Genomic DNA, 26,442 nt, shown 5'->3' with positions numbered 1-26,442 from the left:
CCTGGAATAATTAATTATGCAGCGAAAGCCTCGGTTTGTCCGTCACAACCTAACCACCGGGCTAAAACCCAAACTGGTATCAAGCTGTGCTTTTTCTAATACAGTGGTGCCAAGCCGCTACTAACAAGAAGAATGCAACAATTGGAAGTAGCAATAGATGTATAAACTCTCCTTTAAGTGCATAGTCTACTGTTTGCAGGGCCCTATATTTAAATTTGATTAACAGAATTTAGAGGAGAGTAAGGAGTAAGTTTGCAGAAGATGGAGCTTGACGCAGCAACATGGATCAGCATTGCTGCTATCTGTGCTTCGGTTCTCGTGGCTATCAAGTGGTGGAATCCCATAGCAGTTTATCTTGGATACTCCTTCGGCGTTCAGCTCCATGTGGAGGATCTTGGAAGAAAGGTGAACATGCTGACCGCGATGCAAATCGACCTCCGCTCCCAGGATCCCTTGCCATCTTCTGAAGAGCGCATCAGATGGCTCCAGGGCGTGGACGAATTGCAAAACAAAGAGGAAGAGATCAAGATTAGGCTTGACAAGTACAGCCTATCTTATTTTAAGAGGTGCTACATCGGTAGGGAAGCCCACAGGGAGCTCAACAAAGCAAATGAACTCATCATCCAAGGCGACAAATTGATGCCAGAGGTAAAGGCAAGCCCACGTCCTGTCCGCCATGTCCAGCCACAAGAGCTGCAAGCTCCATTGCCCGGGATGGAGGGCTCGTATAATAAGGTGCTTGATTTCATTAAGGACAATAATGCACAGTCTGTATTGCTTGGGATTTGGGGCATGGGAGGCGTGGGCAAGACAACCCTTATCAATCTGGTAAGTGATTCTCGTTCGAAGTATCATGATGATTTCGCCGAAGTACTGTTTGTTCAAGCTGGCAAGGGATGCTCTACAGTTGCTGATCTGCAAAAAGCTATCGCCATTAGTATAGCAATACCTCAGATAGGCAACCAAATCTCCCAAGCAAATATCATTCATAACCACCTCAGAGATAAGAGCTTCTTATTGTTGGTGGATGATCTATGGGAGGATCTTAATCTGGACGAACTAGGCATCCCCTCGCTTGATGTAGTACAGCCACACCGGCGCAAAGTTGTGTTCACAACTAGAAGCATGTATGTGTGTAGCAAGATGGGATGTTGCTGCCCTAAGGATACCATCCAAATGAAGTGCTTGAGTAAACAAGCCGCGTGGAATCTCTTTGCGCAAAAGGTGGGAAGTAAAATCTTTGATGATAAGAAAATTCATAATCTTGCAAAAGAGGTTCGTTCCACATTAACTCCAGCCCAAGTCAATGATGTTACTGAATTTAACTAGTGTAGCATTTTTATATAATAGTTTGTCAATGATAGTGGAATCATTAATTTAGGTTGTAGAAGATTTAATTGATCAGTGAAATATACATTGTCTACATATGCACTAATGATCTTCTGGTAATTTAATCATTTATGAGAACATAAGATGATAAGAGAGGCCAACAAAGTTTTTTTTAGTTGAGGCTGCCAAAGTTAGAATGTGAAAGCTGATTTTGCTGAAGTAGTTTCCACTACAATATTTTTTGTGCGTACTCTGCTATGTTTAGATCACAAATAGTCATATTTATGGATGAATTTTTGTATGTGTACATGATAATAGCTTGACTTACATCTGTTAGGAAGTATTAGTATTAGTCTAGGAGTCCTTATTAGTATTAGTATTAGTCTAGGAGTCCTTATTAGTCTATGTTTACTTTCCTTGCACCTCAAGTCATGTGTAATATATATATGACCCTTGGGCCTTCAATATAGACAAGTTGCTCTCCTAACATGGTATTAGAGTCTTAGGTTTTTTTTTCGCACGCGCAACTCGTGCTCCGATCTTCTCCACGCAGCCGCTGTTCGTCTAGTAGCTGCTGCCGATCTCCTTCTACTCTCGACGAGATCCCGAGCGCCGTTGTTTTCTCCCGTCGCTCGCCAGATCGAGGCGGTTCCCTCCCGTGCCTCGAGCGGCTCCCTCCGCGTTTCTCCCGTCGCTCGCCAGATCGAGGCCGATCGAGGCGGTTCCCTCCCATGCCTCGAGCGGCTCCCTCCCGACCAAGATCGAGGCGGTTTCCTCCCCACAGCCAGATCGAGGTGGCTGCTTCCCGTCCGCCAAATCGATTTCCTCCCGATCCAGTCGCTGGACAGGGGCTCGAGGGTCTCATCGGGAGGAGCTGTCTCCCCTGGACTGGATCGAAGCAGCTCCAGGGTCCCATCGGGAGGAGCTGTTTTCCCTGCAGCCACCGCACCAGATCGAGGCTCGGCTACTTCTCGCGATCCGACTCGGATCTGCCTCCTGTTGCAGCAACCGGCAGCCGCCGCCCCAATCCCGTCCTGATCTCGATTGGATCCGGCTTGCTACTGCTGATTCCTAAAAAAAAAAAAAAAAAAACTTTCTGCTGCTACGTGTTGCTGCTAGCTGCTTCCTCCTATACGTGTTGCTCCTAGCTGCTTCCTCCTATACGTGCTGATGTTTCCTGCTACTACGTGTTGCTTATGTCCCAGTTGTTCCTAGTTTTTTTAGTTCTCTTTATTTTTCGCTGCGTCCACCAAATCCGTTGATATTTTGTGTTTTCTCATGCCATGCGAGTCCACCATAACTTAGTCCGTGAGCCTTTCTCCGGTCATGATCCTTTCTATGCAACTTTTGTGGCCTATTTGCCCTTGTTGTTTTCTATAGGATTTTCTGGACTTCTTTTGCATTGTCGATCTACGTCCATCATGCCTTATCCGCCGAGCTTCCTTCGCTGACGGTTGTCGTGGACTATGATTTTCTGCACAATGCTTTATTCCTCTCGATGTGCCATCTTCTTTTGACAACCCATCTTCTCCTGATACTTTTGTTGTATCTTCATGTGATGCGGTGTCTACCTCTGATGTGTCATCTCTTCGTTATCTCCTTCAGCGACTCGACAAGTTTTGAAGACTCTTCATGCTACGACGACACTCTCAAGACGCGGATTTGGATTATCATTTTTTTTAGTATTACACTTCTTCAAATCCAATGCTATTGCATACGCTTTGCATTTGAGGGGGGTGTTAGAAAGTATTAGTATTAGTCTAGGAGTCCTTATTAGTATTAGTATTAGTCTAGGAGTCCTTATTAGTATTAGTATTAGTCTAGGAGTTTTTATTAGTCTATGTTTACTTTCCTTGCACCTCTAGTTATGTGTAATATATATATGCCCTTGGGCCTTCAATATAGACAAGTTGCTTTCCTAACAACATCCAGGATTTTTAAGAACTAAGAAAATAGAAAGTGAAGAGAGAGAGAGAGAGAGAGGGTACTGGTAGTTGGTTGCGCAATTTAATTTCCTAAATGCTGGATGTCCTATATCTAAACCCATTTGGTCTGATCAAGTGCTTGTACATTTCAAATTTTCTCAAAAGTCACTATATTATAATGTGATGAAGTGTGAGCACATGTAAGAACTGCGTACAAAAATATGTATATATTGTATCACGTACCGCAGAGGCGCAGACACATCTATAAAGCGCTGGTTTGCTATGAGACAAAGTTTTCTAATATATATGTCATTTTACAGCAGAAGATTTCACTGACCAAACTAACGATTCTTTGTAGAAATAGAAAGGTTTCCAAGGATATAAACATATTATAATTCTTTAAAGCTAATTAAACTATATAAATTAATATCTTTAAACAATGGGTTTAACTTAAAATACTACTCTCTCCGTTTCGGTTTATAAGTCCGGCACGTGTATCTTGGTCATCAATTTGACCAACTTAATAAGAGGCATATATTACAAAAATATATCATTACAAACTTTAGATGTTCTATTTTCTAATGATATAATTTTTTATGTTAAACAATATATTTTATATAAGTCAAATTGACGATCTAGATACACGTGCATGTCTTATAAACTGTGATGAAGGGAGTATATGCATATAAAGTAGGCCTTTTGTGCCTGATAGTGGTGTCTGCAGAGCAACGTTTCTGCCTATGATTGTAGTACAATTTTATTTTCTTCTAATTGCATATGTATAAGACAATAACGTAGCTTAACACATCCACTTTGTACAACCATATCTTACTTATGTAACTATATATTCGGCAGATAGTTGAGGAGTGCAACGGCTTACCAATAGCTTTATGCACACTCGGTAAATTTATGTCGCCCAAGGAAGATCACAGGGAGTGGAGAACCGCCAGAGATCTGCTGAGGAATTCAAAACTCCATGAAATCACTGATACCCATGAACATTTATTCGGACATCTACAAGAAAGTTATAATAATCTGACAGCTGTTATGAAGAAGCGTTTTTTGTTATGTTCTTTATGGCCTGAAAATAACAACATACCAATGAAGATGCTTATAAGGTGGTGGATAGGACTTGGTTTGTTACGTGGTCCTAATGCTAGTGACGTCGGTTATACCCTCATTAATGACTTAGTGCGTGCATCCATGTTGGAAAAAGGTGACACCAGCATTGACTCCACAGAAAATTCACATGTCAAGATGCACACCATGATGCGACTGATGGCTATTTGGATTGCAAATGAACGTGGATACAAGACCAAGTGGTTACAAAATTCCCCATATAGAGCAGCCTTGGCCGAAGAGAACTGGCACACTGTGGAGAAGGCTTGGGTATCAGAGGAAGATACATCAAGATGGTGTCAATGGTCTTCCAAGGTTTGTTTCCCAAAACTCAAGGTGTTGGTGGCTCAACATATCTTCCCTCTTAAACTCATTCATTCCTTCCGAAATATAACCTTTTTAGACTTGGAGGGGACGAAAATAATCGAATTGCCTTTAGAGATATGCTCATTGACCGAACTGCAACATCTCAATCTTTCTGCAACAGCAATTGTTCTCTTGCCTCTACTACTGAGAACGCTTTCAAAACTCAAGTACTTGTATATCAGAAATAACATGGTTCTTCAAACAATACCAGAAGGGCTTATCTTAGGACTGAAAAGTCTTCGAGGGCTAGATCTTTTCCATACTGGTGCTAGTTTCCTTAACGTCCTGCAAGAATTAGCAAGATCTACCTTAGATCTGGATATGCTCGGCTACACTGTGCAAACAATAGGAGACATAACACAATTGGGACAATTGAAAAGGGTGTGTACACAGGCACTCTGCATGGACCACTTTGAAGACGAGAGACATCCAGATATTATTGACTTGCAAATTTTATCTGAACTACAAGAGCTACGAGAATTATCCATTGTAGAGAGCTCTCACAGTCAGAAGGTATTGGTATCTGAAGGTGGCCCTAATTGTGATCAATGGCTACTCCCTTACTTGGAGATCTTTGAACTGAACAATCTTCTCAGGCTAGAGAAAGTGAAGTGGAAAAATGCAGGGATGGAGATCAGAGTGGTTAGTATCTATAAATGTGATAAATTAAAAGATGTGACATGGGTTCATCAGCTTAAATTGCTTGAGCAGCTCACAGTTGCGCGCTGCAAGGAAATGGAAGTGTTGATTGAAACTGGAGAATCATCACAAGGTGTCAGTATGAATCGAACGGCGACAATAAATTTTCCTCAACTAAAAAAGCTTAAATTGGAAGAGATGCCCAAGCTAGCCATAATATGCAAGCAAGCTTGTGAATTTGAAGAGTTGTCTTACATTTGTATAACTCAGTGCAACAAGATGAAGGATATCCAAACTCATAAGTACAAGCACGATATGATCAAAATAGATTGCAGCGAAGAATGGTGGAATCAGACTTGCTCGGGGAGATTTGTTCCCTACTTTGCTCCAACATTTTCCTCCTAGTGAGACAAGGAGAAAATATATTTTGTAAGTCTTTTGGCCTCCCTTTCATCCTATAATCATGAAAGTGCTGACAAGCTGTCAATTATATTTCTCATGGATTGACCATCTATAAAATGAGTACTGGTGGTACCACTTCACCTTTGATTATATGAGGAAATATTGCATTTAGAGACTTGTAATATACTCCACATTAATAATATGGGTACATGATTGTTTGCCTATCAAAACCATTTCTAGTTTATGTTTACTACTATCTTGTATCAGTAATTATTCTCTTAGCGTCAGGAAAACCAATACATTTTTTCATTTGTCTTTTAACTTGATTTGCATGAATTATAATTCAAACGATTTTGTGTTTGTATGCAAGGTAGAATGTGAGAGCGTGCAAGATTCAGGAGTTGAGATTTGGTTTTGCTCGAAGTAAGGAACCGCCCGTGGATGTGGCCTAATTCTACTTGATGCCTACATCATGAAACCTATATATGGAGTTTTTGTTTTTTGCGAATCAACCTATATATGGAGTTGATTATGTTAGAATAAAGGAAGTGTTGGCTTTTGAACGTGCGTATGCAGCTGTACAGGCGTGCCTACGCGATTCTTGCTTCGGCCGGCTACTTGACGGAACTTGCGTAACTAGCGACACGAATAAAACTGATCGATGGATTTGATGGCTAAAGGCCCGTGTCGAGCCTTTGCTTTGTATTGCTTTTCGTTTTTTTGGTGTTACAATCAACACCCCTAGGGTGTCTTTTATACACGTCCACAAGGGACTATGGAAATAGACTAGGACTAGGAATCCTAATACTACTAGGACTCGGTTTGGCTTTCTTTCCTAATCCTACATGAGCAACATGATTAACATCTACATTCACCTCCTTAATCTTGTTGCTTGACTTCACTTCTTGCACTCCGACTTTCCTCCTCATCTCGATGAACTTCTGTCGACCGAGGGACTTGGTGAAAATATCGGCAAGTTGGTCTTTCGTGTTCACATGTTGAACCTCGATCAACCCTTCTTCAATGCACTCCCGGATATGGTGGAACCGGGTATCTATGTGCTTGCTCCTTTCGTGATGAACCGGATTTTTGCACAACGAGATTGCAGCTTGGTTATCGATCTTCAGTGATACCTTCTGCACCTCCCGCTTTGCAAGAATAGCTAGGAGTCTTCTCAGCCACACTGCTTGACAAGCCGCCGTGCTTGCCGCTATGTATTCTGCCTCGCATGAAGACAGTGCCACCACCTTTTGCTTCTGAGAATTCCAGCTAATCGGATTCGGGCCAAGGTAGAAAACCATGCCCGTTGTGCTCTTTCGGTCATCAACATCACCTGCCATGTCGCTATCTGAATATCCACGAAGGATCAATCCTTCCTTTCCCTTTCTGTACGTGCAACCAAGATTAATGGTGCCTTCACATAGCGCAAGATTTGATTGACCGCGCTCATGTGCTCGGTTGTCGGATTCTCCATGAAACGACTCACGATCCCGACTGAATAAGCCAAGTCAGGTCGGGTATGCACCAAATATCTTAGGCTGCCCACAACGCTTCGATACATTGTGGTGTCCACCGGCGGATTTGAGCTACGCTTGCTCAACTTGTGACGTTGGTCCATTGGAACTTGTGTCGCGTAGCAATCTGACATGCCACACTTGTCCAATAACTTGACCGCGTAAGCCGATTGACATAGGGAAATCTCTCCGGAGCTTTGCTTCACTTCGATGCCCAAGTAATAGCTGAGTAATCCCAGATCACTCATGCTAAACTTGTTCTTCATTTGCGCCTTGAAACGTTCAATTTCTTGTACGCTATCTCCGGTGATAATCAGATCGTCGACATAAACTCCAACTAGCAGGTTTGAGCCTTTGGAGTTCTTTGTATAGACTGCGTGCTCGAGGGGACATCTCTTGAACCCGAGCGAGACCAGACTTCGGTCTAACTTTGAGTTCCAAGCTCTTGGCTCTTGCTTTAACCCGTAAAGTGCCTTCTTGAGCTTGTAAACTTTCCCTTCTTCGCCTTTCTTCTCGTAGCCGAGGGGTTGTTCCACGTACACTTCTTCTGTGAGATCGCCGCTGAGGAAAGCGGATTTAACATCCATATGATGAACCTTCCAATCCTCTTGTGCTGCCAAAGCTAGGAGCACTCTCACCATCTCGATTCGAGCAACCGGTGCAAACACCTCATCATAGTCAACTCCTTGACGTTGAACGTAGCCCTTTGCAACGAGCCTTGCCTTGTACTTCACAATGGCACCCTCCGTGTCCTTCTTTAACTTGTAAACCCACTTCAAACCTATCGTCTTTTGGTTTGGAGGTCGGGTTACCAAAGTCCACGTGCCATTGCTCTCAATTGCCTTCATCTCCTCATCCATGGCGTGCGTCCAGCTAGGACTTTTTCTCGCCTCTACGAAGTTCGCCGGCTCCTCAACTCCGAACAGACATAGTCTGGAGTACTCGAGCGTAACTGGCTTTGTGTACTTGTAGACTTTCTTGAGGGTCTTGTAGCGACGAGGCCCTGAGGAGTCCGTTGTGTCTTGCGAAGGAGGCGACACAAATTGTGTCGGTGTGGATGCACTTGAGGAAGACGGCTGAGACCCTGGTGTGTCATCGACATCCGTGTCGTCGGCGTAGTCGTCGTGACCGTGACCATCATCTTGATTGTCGTCGTCACTATGCGCCTCGTTGTCGATGTTGTCGTCGAGATCTCCGCCTGTGTCGTGCGCGGCGTTGTCGCTATCTCCTTGCGACCTATGCGCGTCGTCGTCGGTGTCGGCACCATGATGATCACTACCATTGTGGTCACCTTGGTTGGGCGTCTTGCCAATCACCTGGACATCCTCCCCTGCATCATCATCAGTTGGAAATTCAACTGCAAATATGTTACTGCTTGGAGCATCGTCGGCTGCGGCGCTCCAATTCCATGCTTGGTTTTCTTCAAACACGACGTCGCGTGAAATCCGTAGACGCTTGGTTTGTGGATCATAGAAGCGGTATGCCTTGGTGCCGGAACTTCTCTCGTATCCGATGAACACCATTTTGGTGCTACGATCGGCAAGCTTTGAGAGGTGCGGCTCCGCCGTCTTCACATGTGCCACACACCCGGATGTCCGTAGATGAGACACATTCGGCTTACGTCCGTAAATTGCTTCATACGGAGTCTTGCCGATAACCGCCTTCGTTGGAGCCCGGTTGAGAAGATAGACGGCCGTCGAGACAGCTTCTCCCCAAAAAGTCCCCAGCAGGTTCTTGCTCTTCAGTAAACTCCTTGCCATGTCAACGACAGTTCGATTGCCTTCGTTGGAGCACGAAATGCAATCCTTGTCCGGATGGGTTCAATCGGCTTGCCATCGCGTGCGATTGCTGTGATCTCAAACCATTCATCCGAGCGCAACTTTTTCTTCGGACCTCGTTTCTTTATCGAAGTTGAGCTCGATCCGGAGGGCTAGAGAAAAAAGAAGAAAGACGAGAGTTAATTAATATGTGTACATATGAACACAATGAATGCATCAATTAACTAGTCAGCACAAGCTTAACTAATATATATATACCTGGCCGGACTCGGTTCGGTCACCGAAGCCGTCATCACGGTCTCCTTCTTGTACCTCCATTGGGTCACCGGAGCCATAATGTAACATAGCCCTCTTCTTGTACCGGCATTAATGGGTCACCGGAGCCATCATGAACATAGCCCTCTTCTTCACCCGGTCCTTCCTGACCATCGGTGTCTCTGAGAAACGACGCAACGACAACACTTCCTTGTGCGATTATCTCCCCCAACATCGCTTCTGTTGCTTCGTCTCGGGAGTGATCCATAGTTTCTGCAAATATTTACAACACGTCAATTATTATTCAAACATGGTACAGATGGATATATATTAGTGGCAAACATAGAACTAGCTAGCTAATCACAATAAGGAATCATGTTAGTGGCCTCGACGCTGCTTCTCTAGGGTTTGGGTGGCCTAGACAACGCTTCAAGGGTTTGGGGTGGCCTCGACACAAGGCTTCAAGGGTTTGGGGTGGCCTCGACGACAACGCTCTTTTAACTTGGTAAATTTGGGTGGCCTCGAGAGAGTTTGTCGAGTAGGGGCACGGCGGGAGGGGGTAGGAGACCAACATCGTTTTTTCTCTAGGGTTTGGGTGTCCTCGAGAGTTTTGGTCGAGCGAGAGGGCCGAGGGGGGTGCTCCCGTGGTATAAGTTATCACGGTCGAGAGTGGGTATATATATCGACCGCCCCTCATGTCGAAGTTATCCAGTTTTTGCTATAAGCCTCTCTACTTTCTCGCACATGCTATGTGGGTGAAATGATGATACCATGCCAACTTGGAACCTTTTCAGAGTTCATTTCAAATGCTTTTCAATTTCATGGTCTTAATGGCAAAAAGAATTATCATAAAATAAAATAAATAAGTAATTAGAAACAAAAAAATAAAAAATAAGTATTTTGTTGTAAGGAGAAACAAAACAAAATAAGCTAACTAAAAAAATAAACAAAACAAAAATAATGGAAAAAAATAAAAAATAGATGTTCCTCTCCACGTTGTAGCCGCGGCGGAGCTTATAAACAGGCTCGGAAGCCCTTCGCTTGGCGAGGTGGGACTAAACATTCAACCGCACCACGGCTGTGGCAGGCAACCGGTACCAATGCAATAAATAAATAAAACAAAAAAGAAAACAAAAAATTTGGGAAAAAAATAAAAAATTGCCACCAACTGGGCCACCACGGCTTGAATACGACTAGAAACCCATCCATGGGCCAGGATTCAGGCCCGCGGTAGCCGAGAAGGCCCATCAGGCAAAGCATTAGCAAGTAGTCCCGTAAGCCTGCAGTGGAGAGGAGCTCGAGAGGGGTGCGGCAGTGGGGCTTATAAACCACTACGCGCCCCTCTCAACTAGCGAGTTGGGACTAAACTTTGGCCGCGACGCGGGCAGCACAGGGGCCTTTGGTACCGGTTCGTGGCACCAACCGGTACCAATGCCCACCCTTTAGTCCCGGTTGGTCTCACCAACCGGGACCAAAGGTCACTTTTCAGCAGCCCAAAGGGCGGGAAGCGGCACCAACCGGGACTAAAGGGGGCATTTGTACCGGTTGGTGCCACGAACCGGTACCAATGGCTTTGCTATATAAGCGAGCTATTGTGAAAATTTCGTCAGTTTCTTCGATTCCTCCGACGACGACGCCACGCTGCCCGAGCTCGCCGTCGTCGCCCCTGCCCCCGACCACGCCGTCGTTGCCCGGCCCGACCACGCCGTCGTCGCCCCTGCCCCCCGACCACATCGCGCGCCCTCGCCGTGCCTCTACCGCGCCCCTACCCGCCCCGTCGACGTCGTCGCCGCCCTTTGCCCTGTCGATCGCTGTCGCCCCTACCCCGACCACGCCGCCGTCGCCGCCCTCTACACCGACGCCGACACCGTGCCTCTCCTTGGTCGGGCTGGCGCCACCCACCCTGTCCTCTCCTTTGTTCACATGTAAGAACTGCGTACAAAAATATGTATATATTGTATCACGTACCGCAGAGGCGCAGACACATCTATAAAGCGCTGGTTTGCTATGAGACAAAGTTTTCTAATATATATGTCATTTTACAGCAGAAGATTTCACTGACCAAACTAACGATTCTTTGTAGAAATAGAAAGGTTTCCAAGGATATAAACATATTATAATTCTTTAAAGCTAATTAAACTATATAAATTAATATCTTTAAACAATGGGTTTAACTTAAAATACTACTCTCTCCGTTTCGGTTTATAAGTCCGGCACGTGTATCTTGGTCATCAATTTGACCAACTTAATAAGAGGCATATATTACAAAAATATATCATTACAAACTTTAGATGTTCTATTTTCTAATGATATAATTTTTTATGTTAAACAATATATTTTATATAAGTCAAATTGACGATCTAGATACACGTGCATGTCTTATAAACTGTGATGAAGGGAGTATATGCATATAAAGTAGGCCTTTTGTGCCTGATAGTGGTGTCTGCAGAGCAACGTTTCTGCCTATGATTGTAGTACAATTTTATTTTCTTCTAATTGCATATGTATAAGACAATAACGTAGCTTAACACATCCACTTTGTACAACCATATCTTACTTATGTAACTATATATTCGGCAGATAGTTGAGGAGTGCAACGGCTTACCAATAGCTTTATGCACACTCGGTAAATTTATGTCGCCCAAGGAAGATCACAGGGAGTGGAGAACCGCCAGAGATCTGCTGAGGAATTCAAAACTCCATGAAATCACTGATACCCATGAACATTTATTCGGACATCTACAAGAAAGTTATAATAATCTGACAGCTGTTATGAAGAAGCGTTTTTTGTTATGTTCTTTATGGCCTGAAAATAACAACATACCAATGAAGATGCTTATAAGGTGGTGGATAGGACTTGGTTTGTTACGTGGTCCTAATGCTAGTGACGTCGGTTATACCCTCATTAATGACTTAGTGCGTGCATCCATGTTGGAAAAAGGTGACACCAGCATTGACTCCACAGAAAATTCACATGTCAAGATGCACACCATGATGCGACTGATGGCTATTTGGATTGCAAATGAACGTGGATACAAGACCAAGTGGTTACAAAATTCCCCATATAGAGCAGCCTTGGCCGAAGAGAACTGGCACACTGTGGAGAAGGCTTGGGTATCAGAGGAAGATACATCAAGATGGTGTCAATGGTCTTCCAAGGTTTGTTTCCCAAAACTCAAGGTGTTGGTGGCTCAACATATCTTCCCTCTTAAACTCATTCATTCCTTCCGAAATATAACCTTTTTAGACTTGGAGGGGACGAAAATAATCGAATTGCCTTTAGAGATATGCTCATTGACCGAACTGCAACATCTCAATCTTTCTGCAACAGCAATTGTTCTCTTGCCTCTACTACTGAGAACGCTTTCAAAACTCAAGTACTTGTATATCAGAAATAACATGGTTCTTCAAACAATACCAGAAGGGCTTATCTTAGGACTGAAAAGTCTTCGAGGGCTAGATCTTTTCCATACTGGTGCTAGTTTCCTTAACGTCCTGCAAGAATTAGCAAGATCTACCTTAGATCTGGATATGCTCGGCTACACTGTGCAAACAATAGGAGACATAACACAATTGGGACAATTGAAAAGGGTGTGTACACAGGCACTCTGCATGGACCACTTTGAAGACGAGAGACATCCAGATATTATTGACTTGCAAATTTTATCTGAACTACAAGAGCTACGAGAATTATCCATTGTAGAGAGCTCTCACAGTCAGAAGGTATTGGTATCTGAAGGTGGCCCTAATTGTGATCAATGGCTACTCCCTTACTTGGAGATCTTTGAACTGAACAATCTTCTCAGGCTAGAGAAAGTGAAGTGGAAAAATGCAGGGATGGAGATCAGAGTGGTTAGTATCTATAAATGTGATAAATTAAAAGATGTGACATGGGTTCATCAGCTTAAATTGCTTGAGCAGCTCACAGTTGCGCGCTGCAAGGAAATGGAAGTGTTGATTGAAACTGGAGAATCATCACAAGGTGTCAGTATGAATCGAACGGCGACAATAAATTTTCCTCAACTAAAAAAGCTTAAATTGGAAGAGATGCCCAAGCTAGCCATAATATGCAAGCAAGCTTGTGAATTTGAAGAGTTGTCTTACATTTGTATAACTCAGTGCAACAAGATGAAGGATATCCAAACTCATAAGTACAAGCACGATATGATCAAAATAGATTGCAGCGAAGAATGGTGGAATCAGACTTGCTCGGGGAGATTTGTTCCCTACTTTGCTCCAACATTTTCCTCCTAGTGAGACAAGGAGAAAATATATTTTGTAAGTCTTTTGGCCTCCCTTTCATCCTATAATCATGAAAGTGCTGACAAGCTGTCAATTATATTTCTCATGGATTGACCATCTATAAAATGAGTACTGGTGGTACCACTTCACCTTTGATTATATGAGGAAATATTGCATTTAGAGACTTGTAATATACTCCACATTAATAATATGGGTACATGATTGTTTGCCTATCAAAACCATTTCTAGTTTATGTTTACTACTATCTTGTATCAGTAATTATTCTCTTAGCGTCAGGAAAACCAATACATTTTTTCATTTGTCTTTTAACTTGATTTGCATGAATTATAATTCAAACGATTTTGTGTTTGTATGCAAGGTAGAATGTGAGAGCGTGCAAGATTCAGGAGTTGAGATTTGGTTTTGCTCGAAGTAAGGAACCGCCCGTGGATGTGGCCTAATTCTACTTGATGCCTACATCATGAAACCTATATATGGAGTTTTTGTTTTTTGCGAATCAACCTATATATGGAGTTGATTATGTTAGAATAAAGGAAGTGTTGGCTTTTGAACGTGCGTATGCAGCTGTACAGGCGTGCCTACGCGATTCTTGCTTCGGCCGGCTACTTGACGGAACTTGCGTAACTAGCGACACGAATAAAACTGATCGATGGATTTGATGGCTAAAGGCCCGTGTCGAGCCTTTGCTTTGTATTGCTTTTCGTTTTTTTGGTGTTACAATCAACACCCCTAGGGTGTCTTTTATACACGTCCACAAGGGACTATGGAAATAGACTAGGACTAGGAATCCTAATACTACTAGGACTCGGTTTGGCTTTCTTTCCTAATCCTACATGAGCAACATGATTAACATCTACATTCACCTCCTTAATCTTGTTGCTTGACTTCACTTCTTGCACTCCGACTTTCCTCCTCATCTCGATGAACTTCTGTCGACCGAGGGACTTGGTGAAAATATCGGCAAGTTGGTCTTTCGTGTTCACATGTTGAACCTCGATCAACCCTTCTTCAATGCACTCCCGGATATGGTGGAACCGGGTATCTATGTGCTTGCTCCTTTCGTGATGAACCGGATTTTTGCACAACGAGATTGCAGCTTGGTTATCGATCTTCAGTGATACCTTCTGCACCTCCCGCTTTGCAAGAATAGCTAGGAGTCTTCTCAGCCACACTGCTTGACAAGCCGCCGTGCTTGCCGCTATGTATTCTGCCTCGCATGAAGACAGTGCCACCACCTTTTGCTTCTGAGAATTCCAGCTAATCGGATTCGGGCCAAGGTAGAAAACCATGCCCGTTGTGCTCTTTCGGTCATCAACATCACCTGCCATGTCGCTATCTGAATATCCACGAAGGATCAATCCTTCCTTTCCCTTTCTGTACGTGCAACCAAGATTAATGGTGCCTTCACATAGCGCAAGATTTGATTGACCGCGCTCATGTGCTCGGTTGTCGGATTCTCCATGAAACGACTCACGATCCCGACTGAATAAGCCAAGTCAGGTCGGGTATGCACCAAATATCTTAGGCTGCCCACAACGCTTCGATACATTGTGGTGTCCACCGGCGGATTTGAGCTACGCTTGCTCAACTTGTGACGTTGGTCCATTGGAACTTGTGTCGCGTAGCAATCTGACATGCCACACTTGTCCAATAACTTGACCGCGTAAGCCGATTGACATAGGGAAATCTCTCCGGAGCTTTGCTTCACTTCGATGCCCAAGTAATAGCTGAGTAATCCCAGATCACTCATGCTAAACTTGTTCTTCATTTGCGCCTTGAAACGTTCAATTTCTTGTACGCTATCTCCGGTGATAATCAGATCGTCGACATAAACTCCAACTAGCAGGTTTGAGCCTTTGGAGTTCTTTGTATAGACTGCGTGCTCGAGGGGACATCTCTTGAACCCGAGCGAGACCAGACTTCGGTCTAACTTTGAGTTCCAAGCTCTTGGCTCTTGCTTTAACCCGTAAAGTGCCTTCTTGAGCTTGTAAACTTTCCCTTCTTCGCCTTTCTTCTCGTAGCCGAGGGGTTGTTCCACGTACACTTCTTCTGTGAGATCGCCGCTGAGGAAAGCGGATTTAACATCCATATGATGAACCTTCCAATCCTCTTGTGCTGCCAAAGCTAGGAGCACTCTCACCATCTCGATTCGAGCAACCGGTGCAAACACCTCATCATAGTCAACTCCTTGACGTTGAACGTAGCCCTTTGCAACGAGCCTTGCCTTGTACTTCACAATGGCACCCTCCGTGTCCTTCTTTAACTTGTAAACCCACTTCAAACCTATCGTCTTTTGGTTTGGAGGTCGGGTTACCAAAGTCCACGTGCCATTGCTCTCAATTGCCTTCATCTCCTCATCCATGGCGTGCGTCCAGCTAGGACTTTTTCTCGCCTCTACGAAGTTCGCCGGCTCCTCAACTCCGAACAGACATAGTCTGGAGTACTCGAGCGTAACTGGCTTTGTGTACTTGTAGACTTTCTTGAGGGTCTTGTAGCGACGAGGCCCTGAGGAGTCCGTTGTGTCTTGCGAAGGAGGCGACACAAATTGTGTCGGTGTGGATGCACTTGAGGAAGACGGCTGAGACCCTGGTGTGTCATCGACATCCGTGTCGTCGGCGTAGTCGTCGTGACCGTGACCATCATCTTGATTGTCGTCGTCACTATGCGCCTCGTTGTCGATGTTGTCGTCGAGATCTCCGCCTGTGTCGTGCGCGGCGTTGTCGCTATCTCCTTGCGACCTATGCGCGTCGTCGTCGGTGTCGGCACCATGATGATCACTACCATTGTGGTCACCTTGGTTGGGCGTCTTGCCAATCACCTGGACATCCTCCCCTGCATCATCATCAGTTGGAAATTCAACTGCAAATATGTTACTGCTTGGAGCATCGTCGGCTGCGGCGCTCCAATTCCATGCTTGGTTTTCTTCAAACACGACGTCGCGTGAAATCCGTAGACGCTTGGTTTGTGGATCATAGAAGCGGTATGCCTTGGTGCCGGAACTTCTCTCGTATCCGATGAACACCATTTTGGTGCTACGATCGGCAAGCTTTGAGAGGTGCGGCTCCGCCGTCTTCACATGTGCCACACACCCGGATGTCCGTAGATGAGACACATTCGGCTTACGTCCGTAAATTGCTTCATACGGAGTCTTGCCGATAACCGCCTTCGTTGGAGCCCGGTTGAGAAGATAGACGGCCGTCGAGACAGCTTCTCCCCAAAAAGTCCCCAGCAGGTTCTTGCTCTTCAGTAAACTCCTTGCCATGTCAACGACAGTTCGATTGCGCCTTTCAATGACTCCATTCTGCTGCGGCGTGTAAGGTGCCGTGAGGAACCTCTTTATGCCAATCTTCTCGCAGTAGTCGTTGAACTCATTCGACGTAAACTCTCCGCCGCGATCTGTCCGTAGAGCGCGAACCTTCAGCTTGTGTTCCATCTCTGTTGCAGCCTTCAGCTTCTTGAATGCTTCAAACGCCTCATCTTTAGACCGTAGGAGAACGACCCACATATATCTCGAGTAGTCGTCTACCACAAGGAAGAAATACTTCTTTCCAGCGTGAGTTGCCGGGGTGATAGGGCCACATAGATCACCATGGAGCAGCTCGAGTGCATCACTTGCACGATAGGTAGACTGAGCAGGGAATGGCCTGCGGTGCTGTTTTCCAACCAAGCACCCATCACATACTCGATGAACATGGTCGATAACTGGCATCCCGGATACCATCTCCATCTTTGACATCTTCTTCAAGGCATAGAAGTTAACGTGTCCAAATCTAGCATGCCATAACCACGAATCATCATCACTCTTGGCGAGCCAACACTCCGGTTGAGATTGGTCAAGGTTTAGGACATATAGCCTATTCCGTGTGCGATTAACACGAGCTAGCACGTTTCGGAGGTTGTCGAAGATCGTCATCACTCCGCTCTCGATATTCACCTTCCATCCATTCTCGTCAAACTTCCCAATAGAGATGATGTTGTTTCGCAGCCGTGGGATGTAGTACACTCCGGTGAGTATGCGATGTTCGCCTGTGAGACCCTCAAAGAGGACAGATCCTTGGCCGCAAATCTCCACAGCTGAACCATCACCGAACTTGACCGAGCCTTCAACATCGTATTCCAGCTTGAGGAATTTCTCCTTGCACCCCGTCATGTGGTTACTGGCACCCGTGTCGAGATACCACGACACGTTCTGATCACCGGATAACTTTGGTGTCACTTTTTCCTCATGAAGTAGCACCTTCCGGCTTGGTTTCACAACCACCGTTTCAGCGAGATCACAAACTTCGGCCATCAGAAGACCTGGACCTTCGTCTTCCTACTTTGCCAAATTTGCCTTGATCTCCCGCTTGTTAGGCTTTGGACAATCCTTCGCAAAGTGACCCATCTTATTGCAGTTGTAGCACTAGACCTCGGACAAGTCCAAGTTCCGTGGTTTCTGCTCTTTAGATTGGCCCGCCTTACCACGACCTTGTGGTTTGCCTTTTCCGGTTTGTCCATCGCCCTTCGTGTTGCTTGAGCCTTCGCCACCATCACGCCTTCCTTTGCTACTTGGGGCCTCCCAATCTGCGCGCGAGTACATGAGTTGGTCACTACCTCCTCCTTTGCCTTTTCGACAGCCACGAGCATTCTCTTCCCACGTCCGCAGGCGTCCAATCGCCTCCGTTATGGTCATGTCATCGATGTCGTAAAGCTGCTCGAGCGTGCCGATGATGTACGTGAATTTGTCAGTCACTGAACTGAAAAATTTCTCCACAATCTCGGTCTCCTCGAGCTTTGCACCAAGCGCGCGGATCTCTCCCACCAAAGTAGTAAGACGCATGGCATAGTCGTTCACCGATTCAGTTTCCTCCATCTGCAACTTGTGAAATTGGCGCTTCAGCACTTGTGCCCGAGCCTTGGTGACGCGATCTTCTCCTATCCTCATCTCCTTGAGTGCGTTCCACGCCTCTCTTGCCGTCTCGAACTCCGCCAATGTCATTAGCACGGAATCCGGCACGGACTGGGCTATGGCGGCCATGGCACCTTCGTCGGACTCGTCATCGACGTCGTCGTCCGTGATTGCCTGCCACACTCGAAGGGTTCGGAGAATAATCTTCATCTTCACCGCCCACACGCCATAGTTGGCGTCGGTGAGCATCGGGTACTGGATGGGGATGTTGCGATGCGCCTGGACGTTGGTGCCGCTCGTTCCTCCACCACTGGTTGCTGACTTGACGCCCTTCTTCACCTTGTCACCGTTCTTGTTCGACTTGGCACCGCCTTTGCCGGACTTAACCGACTCAACGTCGTTGTCCGTCATCGTAGATCGTAGATCGTCGAGGCTCTGATACCAATTGTTGGCTTTTGAACGTGCGTATGCAGCTGTACAGGCGTGCCTACGCGATTCTTGCTTCGGCCGGCTACTTGACAGAACTTGCGTAACTAGCGACACGAATAAAACTGATCGATGGATTTGATGGCTAAAGGTCCGTGTCGAGCCTTTGCTTTGTATTGCTTTTCGTTTTTCTGGTGTTACAATCAACACCCCTAGGGTGTCTTTTATACACGTCCACAAGGGACTATGGAAATAGACTAGGACTAGGAATCCTAATACTACTAGGACTCGATTTGGCTTTCTTTCCTAATCCTACATGAGCAACATGATTAACATCTACAGGAAGCACTGCTTACATGTGTAGTACCAGTGCAAGAACTTGTTTCCATGCAAAAAAATCTGTCTATTTTGCCATTGCCTACTCTGCAATGTGTAAAAACCTGAAGCTTTATTGTACGAAAAATCTGAATTTGTGCGAGACACGGTGGGCTGTATGCTTGCGTTTTGCTGTTCCTTTCAGACCATGTTCTTAAGTTCCATTTTTTGTCTCTTGAAATTTTGGGTATCGCCTTCGTTGCAATGAACAGAAAATTAAAAAGTGAACCTGTTTGAGATGTCATATGTTGTATATGTATTTTGGTGTCTGCGCTGGTAAAAGGAGACAGTGGTCTTGTAGTGCCGTGTGCCTGGCGAAAATAAAATTCAAATTTAAAACTGTCGTAGGACTGTAGCAACGACTTCTCAACAAATGTGGCTATGTGGGTCAAGTAAGTTCAACACACTAGCCGCTTGCTGTTAAATTCGGAGAACTTGATACTGTAATACCACTATACATTAAAAGAAACAATTGGACAGATGCCTACATCTCATCTGAAAATTCTATCTGGTCCTCTGGAGTTCATTTGACATGTGACCTATATATACCATCTTTAATAAATTCCAATGCTGCCCTTTTCTCTCACTGTCTTGATTGGTAATGAACATCGGCGTTGGCATCACACACAAAAAAAAACTCTATGGGGAAATTGGGGATCGTAATTAACAAATTAATTAATCATGTGTCTTTATGGATCATAACTAATTAATTGCAAGGTCCGAGAGGGTAGGGACGAACAGCCTGCCCGGATGAACCACATGATGGCGATATGGAGTACTCCCTAATATATAAGAGCGTTTAGATCGCTACATTTCTTTATGGTGGGAGTATTTTTTATAAGGAAATAGTAGGTGAATTACATACCCTGAAATTTTATTTAAACTTGATCTGTACACAATGAAACGGAAAACTGCACCAACTGATCTAATCAAGCTTTGAGCCTGCCACACACTTTCCCCTTTGTATTGGAAAGCTAATGCACATATAACCCTAAAAAATGCACGGGAAGTAGACCAAAAGTGGGCGGGGGCAATGGGGAACGGGTGATTTTACCTCAGATGTGAGCTGGATACGTACGGGATTCGAAGCTGGAGGATCTCGAGCTCACTCGTCTCCGGCCGCCCGGTGGCCAGTGCAGCTCCCCTTCTGGATTCATTGAGGCCTTGTTTGGTTTCTCAAAATTTAAGGGGGTTTGGAGGGGATTGAAAGGGATTAAATCTCCTACAAGTTAAAATTCATCTTAATCCACTTCAATCTACTTCAATCCCTTTGTGGAAGGGATTAACCAAACAAGCCCTGAGAGGGCGCCGGGGATCCACCGTGTCGGGGGAGTCGAGCATGGGCGCCGAGTGAGAAGGCCGCAGGCCCGGCCCTGAGGTGGCGTCCGCCCCGGGCCACCAGCCGCGAGCAACCCTACCCCGACCACTGGAGGCGCCATTAGAGCACTCAGGAGAATCTGCTCTCTTCTTCCACGAAGAAGAAGCAAGCTGAAACGTCCTTTCCACTAACGAACTGGGCCTTCGCTCCGAAAATATGCTGGCCCACATCATGCTGGACGCCCGTCAAAAAACAAAACATATCCTGGCCCAAATTGTGTCCGTGTTTTCTTTCCGGCATGTCCCCGCGTCCTCGGACTCTATGGTCCTTCCTAGCGTCCGTGGATCCACATGTGGGTTTCTTGCCGGGCAACCCTAACTTCGATATTGATCGTTCCTCGCATGACTATTAGGATCATGCTCTCGACTATCTCATGATCGACACAAAAGAGATATCACTTTGCTTGATCAACTCGATGGCTTACTCTAAGGTGAAAGCTTTTCTAACGCGACATTGTCCATGACGGTCCAGCTATTACTACTAGAGGATGTCAGCCGATCAACTTTTACCTTCCGATTATCCCAAGTTTGACCGTTTGCGACACTTCTATTAATTGTTTGGTACACTATCACTGTAACATGAGAGATGTTAGAGATATATTTGATACTTCAAAATTGCTCAGAATTAGATAGTACTCCCTCTATCCGAAATTACTTGTCGTAGAAATGGATAAAAATGGATGTATGTAGAACTAAAATACATCTATTTCTATGACAAGTATTTTTAAACGGCTTTCCCTAAAAAAAATAGGCACTGCATTACGTTAATTTTCTTGTGTTTCTATGTGCGTAGCATATATTCCCCGGCCTGAGATCTTGTTTGTGTTGGGTGAATACGATTGGACAAACGAGCTGCTAGTAGTGTTCCTTGTTGATGGCAACGCACTGGATCCTGTGATTAGCAACCGCATTTACTATTACTAGTGGTACCTGGGTATTGACAATTTCAACAACGGGGATGTAGCTCAAATGGTAGAGCGCCCGCTTTGCATGCGGGAGGCACGGGGTTCGATCCCCCGCATCTCCATTAACCGTTTTGTCCGTTGGTGTTGATCTGTTGGGCTGTAATCTCTTCTCTTTAATAATAAAGAGGCTATCGCTTCCGTCGAAAACACATTAAACTCGTAGTATATATTAAATGTTTTTATAAATACTCATATCTTTTAAACCGTAACTTCAAATTTAACATATTATACATGTAATTTGATTAGAAAAATATACAGAATTTAAATATGATATTATTTTATATGTTAAACGTTTAATAAAAATATTATCTAGGGTGCAATCTTAATAAATAAGTCATTATTCGTCTTTCTTTCATACCGGTACTTATTCGGATTGGGGATGAATACGTCAACAAAATCAGGATTAGAGATGAAACTGAAGGTCACTTGACTGATTCTTTGTACGTATTAAATCTACATGCAAGCCGTGTTAAAATAGAAAACCTGTGAAATTTTGAACTGCATTTTTGTAGGATAAGACCATCTTTATTTGTATCGTAACTATAAATTCTCAAATTATAGATTTTTTATAAATTAAGAGCGTGTGCCGTGTGGTATTTCTTTCTCCCGTTGCAACGCATGGGCCCTTTTGCTAGTAATTTACTTAACTAATTTGACTCTCAATTCTTTTTAGCGCCCACACCATGCGGCCCGTTTGATCTTTTCGTCTCGAGTCTAAGATGGTTACTAGTCCCTGCTCAAGCGTAATCTCTAGGAGAATATAGTGGAACATGCGCACGCATGCATAACTCATCAATTATATTACTATAACATCGACTAATAAGGAAACCGAATATGCACAAGACAGTAACACTCACTCGAAGTTGTAAGGAAAGAGTATTATAGTTTTGTTTTGATTTAATATAAACGATTGTAGCAGCTTGGCCTCGGTATCTTTGGCCTGAAATTTAACCATATATGCATCTATGAGATTTGTGTTAATGAACCCAATATCACCGGTTTGTCTTTTCATCAATTCGGCGATCTTCAATCTGCATAATATAGTGAGAATAATTAAAGATACATGCAATGAAAGAGCTGACCTATATATAGAGACTTAATGACAGAAGTAGTACTACTTACAGGCAGTAGCAAGTGATAATTGACTTATTGAGGGCCTTTAGATTGAAAAAATCGAAGAACTCCTCAAATGGAACATTCAAGAGATCAATTCCAACGAGGGCATGCTCCTCTTTAACTCTGTGCGTTAAAATATTCCTCCCCTCAGACTCTCTGCAGGTTTTCATATACCAATCATGGAATCTTCGCATCATCGTTGTTAGAGATTTTTCATCTTTGACGAGAGGCTTCCCGTACACGTATCTGTGTTCGTCCACCTCCAAAAAATCAAAATGTGCATCGTCGGGCAGGTAATCTCCAAGATCATTATAACCGTGCATATATAAAACTTTTTCTTCTTCTTCCTTCTTCGTTCTTCCTTCTCTTCCTTCTTTTCCTAAATGTATAAAAAATTTCTAAAAATGAAACTTACCTAAAATGTACTAAATCGGAGAACATATATAGATAAAACTAACCTAAAATGTACCCAAATGTACTAAAAATCTAACTTTTATATGCACAGAGAACATACATACATATATACATTTTTATAAAAATGCAAAAAACAAATCATCATTTATATGAACAAAAAATCTAAAAAAAGACATACAATCAGATATACACACATACATATGCTCACACATATACACATAATTTGGAAAAAACATCATATAATCTAAAAAACAAAGGAGAGGACAGGGTGGGCGGCGCCGACCTGACAAAAGAGAGGTGCGGCATGGTCGGGGCAGGGGCAGAGGCACGGGGCCGGCGTCGGTGTAGAGGGCGGCGACGGCGGTGTGGTCGGGGCAGGGGTGACGGCGGCGTGGTCGGGGCAGGGGCGATGGCGATCGACGGGGCAAAGGGCGGCGACGGCGTCGACGAAGCGGGTAGGGGCGCGGTAGAGGCACGGCGTGGTCGGGGGGCAAGGGCGACAACGGCGTGGTCGGGTCAGGCAACGGCGGCGTGGTTGGGGGCGCGGCGAGCTCTGGCAGGCAGAAGTCGTCGGAGGGATCGAAGAATTGACGAAATTTTCACATGTGCTGGCTTATATAGCAAAGGCATTGGTACCGGTTCGTGGCACCAACCGGTACCAATGCCCCCTTTAGTCCCGGTTGGTGCCACCAACCGGGACCAAAGGTCACTTTTCAGCAGCCCAAAGGGCGGGAAGCGGCGGCCTTTGGTCCCGGTTGCTGGCACCAACCGGGACTAAAGCGGCGGCCTTTGGTCCCGATTGGTGCCACGAACCGGTACCAATGCACCCCCTTTAGTCCCGGTTGGTGCCACCAACCGGGACCAAAGGCCCCTGTGCTGCCCGCGCCGCGGCCAAAGTTTAGTCCCACCTCGCTAGTTGAGAGGGGCGCGCAGTGGTTTATAAGCCCCACTGCCGCACCCCTCTCGAGATCCTCTCCACTGCAGGCTTACGGGCCTACTTGCTACTTCTTTGCCTGATGGGCCTTCTGGGCCTACTGCGGGCCTCAATCCTGGCCCATGGATGGGTTTCTAGTCGTATACATGCCGTGGTGGCCCAGTGGTGGCAAAAAAAATTCCCAGTTTTTTTGTTTTCTTTTTTGCTTTATTTATTTTGTTTTGTTTCTACTTACAACAAAATACTTATTTATTTTAGTTTATTTTGTTTATAATTACTTATTAATTTTATTTTATGATAATTCTTTTTGCTATTAAAGTTTCTAACAAAAAATTTCTTTATAAAAATTCTTTTTTACTTTTAACGATTTTGAATAGAAAATACTTTGATAATTTTAGTTGCATGAATTTTATATAATTTAAGTTTCAATAATACTATAAGTTGCTTATAATGTTTTGAACAGAAAATACTTTGATAATTTTAGTTTCAAAAAAATTATTTATGTTATTAAAGTTTTTTTTGTTTCTACTTATCTATTTTATTAAAGTTTATATTATTTTGTTTCAAATTACTTATTTATTTTATTTTATTTTGTTTCTAACTTCATTTGTTATTTTTCATGCATTTACTAATTATTTTGAGCTATAAGACCATGAAATTGAAAAGCATTTGAAATGAACTCTGAAAAGATTCCAAGTTGGCATGGTATCATCATTTCACCCACATAGCATGTGCAAGAAAGTAGAAAGGCTTAAGGCAAAAACTGGATGCACTTCGGGTACAAAACAGACAATCTCCTTCGTAGTATCAGGGTTTCATACGGAAACTCGTCTGTTACAAAGGGATTTCAATTTTTTTTGAACTTATTTGAACTCCCTTGTTTTTCTGTGTTCAAAATGCACCATTCAAAGCCACATCATCAATTTACAACCCTTTCTGACTTCATTTGTTATTTTTCATGCATTTACTGATTATTTTGAGCTATAAGACCAGGAAATTGAAAATTATTTGAAATGAACTCTGAAAAGGTTCAAAGTTGGCATGGTATCATCATTTCACCCACATAGCATGTGCAAGAAAGTGGGGAGGCTTACGGCAAAAACTGGATGCACTTCGTGTACAAAAACACACAATCTCCTTCGAAGTATCACGGTTTCATACGGAAACTCGTGTGTTACAAAGGGATTTCAATTTTTTTGAACTTATTTGAACCCCCTCGTTTTTCTGTGTTCAAAATGCACCATTCAAAGCCACATCATCAATTTACAACCCTTTCTGACTTCATTTGTTATTTTTCATGCATTTACTGATTATTTTGAGCTATAAGACCATGAAATTGAAAAGCATTTAAAATGAACTCTAAAAAGGTTCCAAGTTGGCATGGTATCATCATTTCACCCACATAGCATGTGCAAGAAAGTAGAGAGGCTTACGACAAAAACTGGATGCACTTCGTGTACAAAACGGACAATCTCTTTCGAAGTATTAGGGTTTCATACGGAAACTCGTCTGTTACAAAGGGATTTCAATTTTTTTGAACTTATTTGAACTCCCTTGTTTTTCTGTGTTGAAAATGCACCATTCAAAGCTGTAAGACCATGAGGTTGAAAATAATTTGAAATGAACTCTGAAACCAAAGTACATACATAGTTCTCTACAGCATTAAAACCAAAGTACATACATAGTTCTCATTGGACAACATATAACTCTTCAGAGCATCTAACTAAACCATACATTGAAATTATGTAAAACATTTCAATGCAAAAAACAAATGCGATCATAACCGCAACCAAGGTAACAACTGATCCAACTACATAATGATACCAAGCCTCGGTATGAATGGCATATTTTCTAATCTTTTTAATCTTCAACCGCATTGCATCCATCTTGATCTTGTGATCATCGACGACATCCGCAACATGCAACTCCAATATCATCTTCTCCTCCTCAATTTTTCTTATTTTTTCTTTCAAGTAATTGTTTTCTTCTTCAACTAAATTTAACCTCTCGACAATAGGGTCGGTTGTAATTTCCGGTTCAACAACCTCCTAGATAAATAAATTCTATGTCACATTAGTCGGCATAATTGTTATAAATAATAAATGAACCAAATAGTTATGACAAGATAATATATACCACATCTGAATCATAGACAGGACGAGGGCCGACGGGGGCGGATACCAAAACCATCACACTATATAATAACAAGGAATAATAAAAGTAAGAAAATTAGACAAGTATCTATCTGAAGTCAGAATTTTTTTTTGTTTCAGAAAGAAGATAAGAACAAGAGGCTCATCACGGTGGTGCCGGCGAAGAGATCGGCGCGGGCGATCGACGGCGGTGAAGACGGGGCG

At 43.9% G+C, this 26,442-nt stretch overlaps 2 protein-coding genes and 1 non-coding gene across 3 annotated transcripts; all 3 read left to right on the top strand.

Annotated features, from left to right (window-relative positions):
• Positions 1–223: 223 nt before the first annotated feature.
• LOC123442234 (disease resistance protein RPS2-like) lies at positions 224–5,783 on the top strand. The gene is made up of 3 exons (XM_045118284.1): positions 224–1,275; positions 4,110–4,624; positions 4,757–5,783. The coding sequence occupies exons 1-3, from the start codon at positions 262–264 to the stop codon at positions 5,781–5,783; spliced, it is 2,556 nt and encodes an 851-aa protein (XP_044974219.1). The 5' UTR covers positions 224–261.
• Positions 5,784–11,718: 5,935 nt separating this feature from the next.
• On the top strand, positions 11,719–13,581 carry LOC123442233 (disease resistance protein RPS2-like). The gene is made up of 3 exons (XM_045118283.1): positions 11,719–11,742; positions 11,908–12,422; positions 12,555–13,581. The coding sequence occupies exons 1-3, from the start codon at positions 11,719–11,721 to the stop codon at positions 13,579–13,581; spliced, it is 1,566 nt and encodes a 521-aa protein (XP_044974218.1).
• Positions 13,582–21,610: 8,029 nt separating this feature from the next.
• On the top strand, positions 21,611–21,683 carry TRNAA-UGC. Its single transcript has one exon. It is a non-coding gene; the product is annotated as a tRNA-Ala (tRNA).
• The last annotated feature ends 4,759 nt before the right edge of the window (positions 21,684–26,442 follow it).

The sequence above is a fragment of the Hordeum vulgare genome, chromosome 3H, assembly GCF_904849725.1.
Source record: "Hordeum vulgare subsp. vulgare chromosome 3H, MorexV3_pseudomolecules_assembly, whole genome shotgun sequence".
NCBI lineage: Eukaryota > Viridiplantae > Streptophyta > Magnoliopsida > Poales > Poaceae > Hordeum > Hordeum vulgare.
Note: the sequence above shows the minus strand (reverse complement) of the source record. Positions and strands in the feature narration are given on the sequence as shown.

What these genes read in the sequence shown, in the direction of transcription:
- LOC123442234 (XM_045118284.1), top strand. Translation starts at nt 262, where the DNA reads ATGGAGCTTGACGCAGCAACATGGATCAGCATTGCTGCTATCTGTGCT. An exon ending in TTCATAATCTTGCAAAAGAG is followed by an intron (nt 1,276 to 4,109) that starts GTTCGTTCCACA and finishes TATATTCGGCAG; the next exon opens with ATAGTTGAGGAGTGCAACGG. An exon ending in TTGGCCGAAGAGAACTGGCA is followed by an intron (nt 4,625 to 4,756) that starts CACTGTGGAGAA and finishes CATTCATTCCTT; the next exon opens with CCGAAATATAACCTTTTTAG.
- LOC123442233 (XM_045118283.1), top strand. Translation starts at nt 11,719, where the DNA reads ATGAAGGGAGTATATGCATATAAA. An exon ending in AGGGAGTATATGCATATAAA is followed by an intron (nt 11,743 to 11,907) that starts GTAGGCCTTTTG and finishes TATATTCGGCAG; the next exon opens with ATAGTTGAGGAGTGCAACGG. An exon ending in TTGGCCGAAGAGAACTGGCA is followed by an intron (nt 12,423 to 12,554) that starts CACTGTGGAGAA and finishes CATTCATTCCTT; the next exon opens with CCGAAATATAACCTTTTTAG.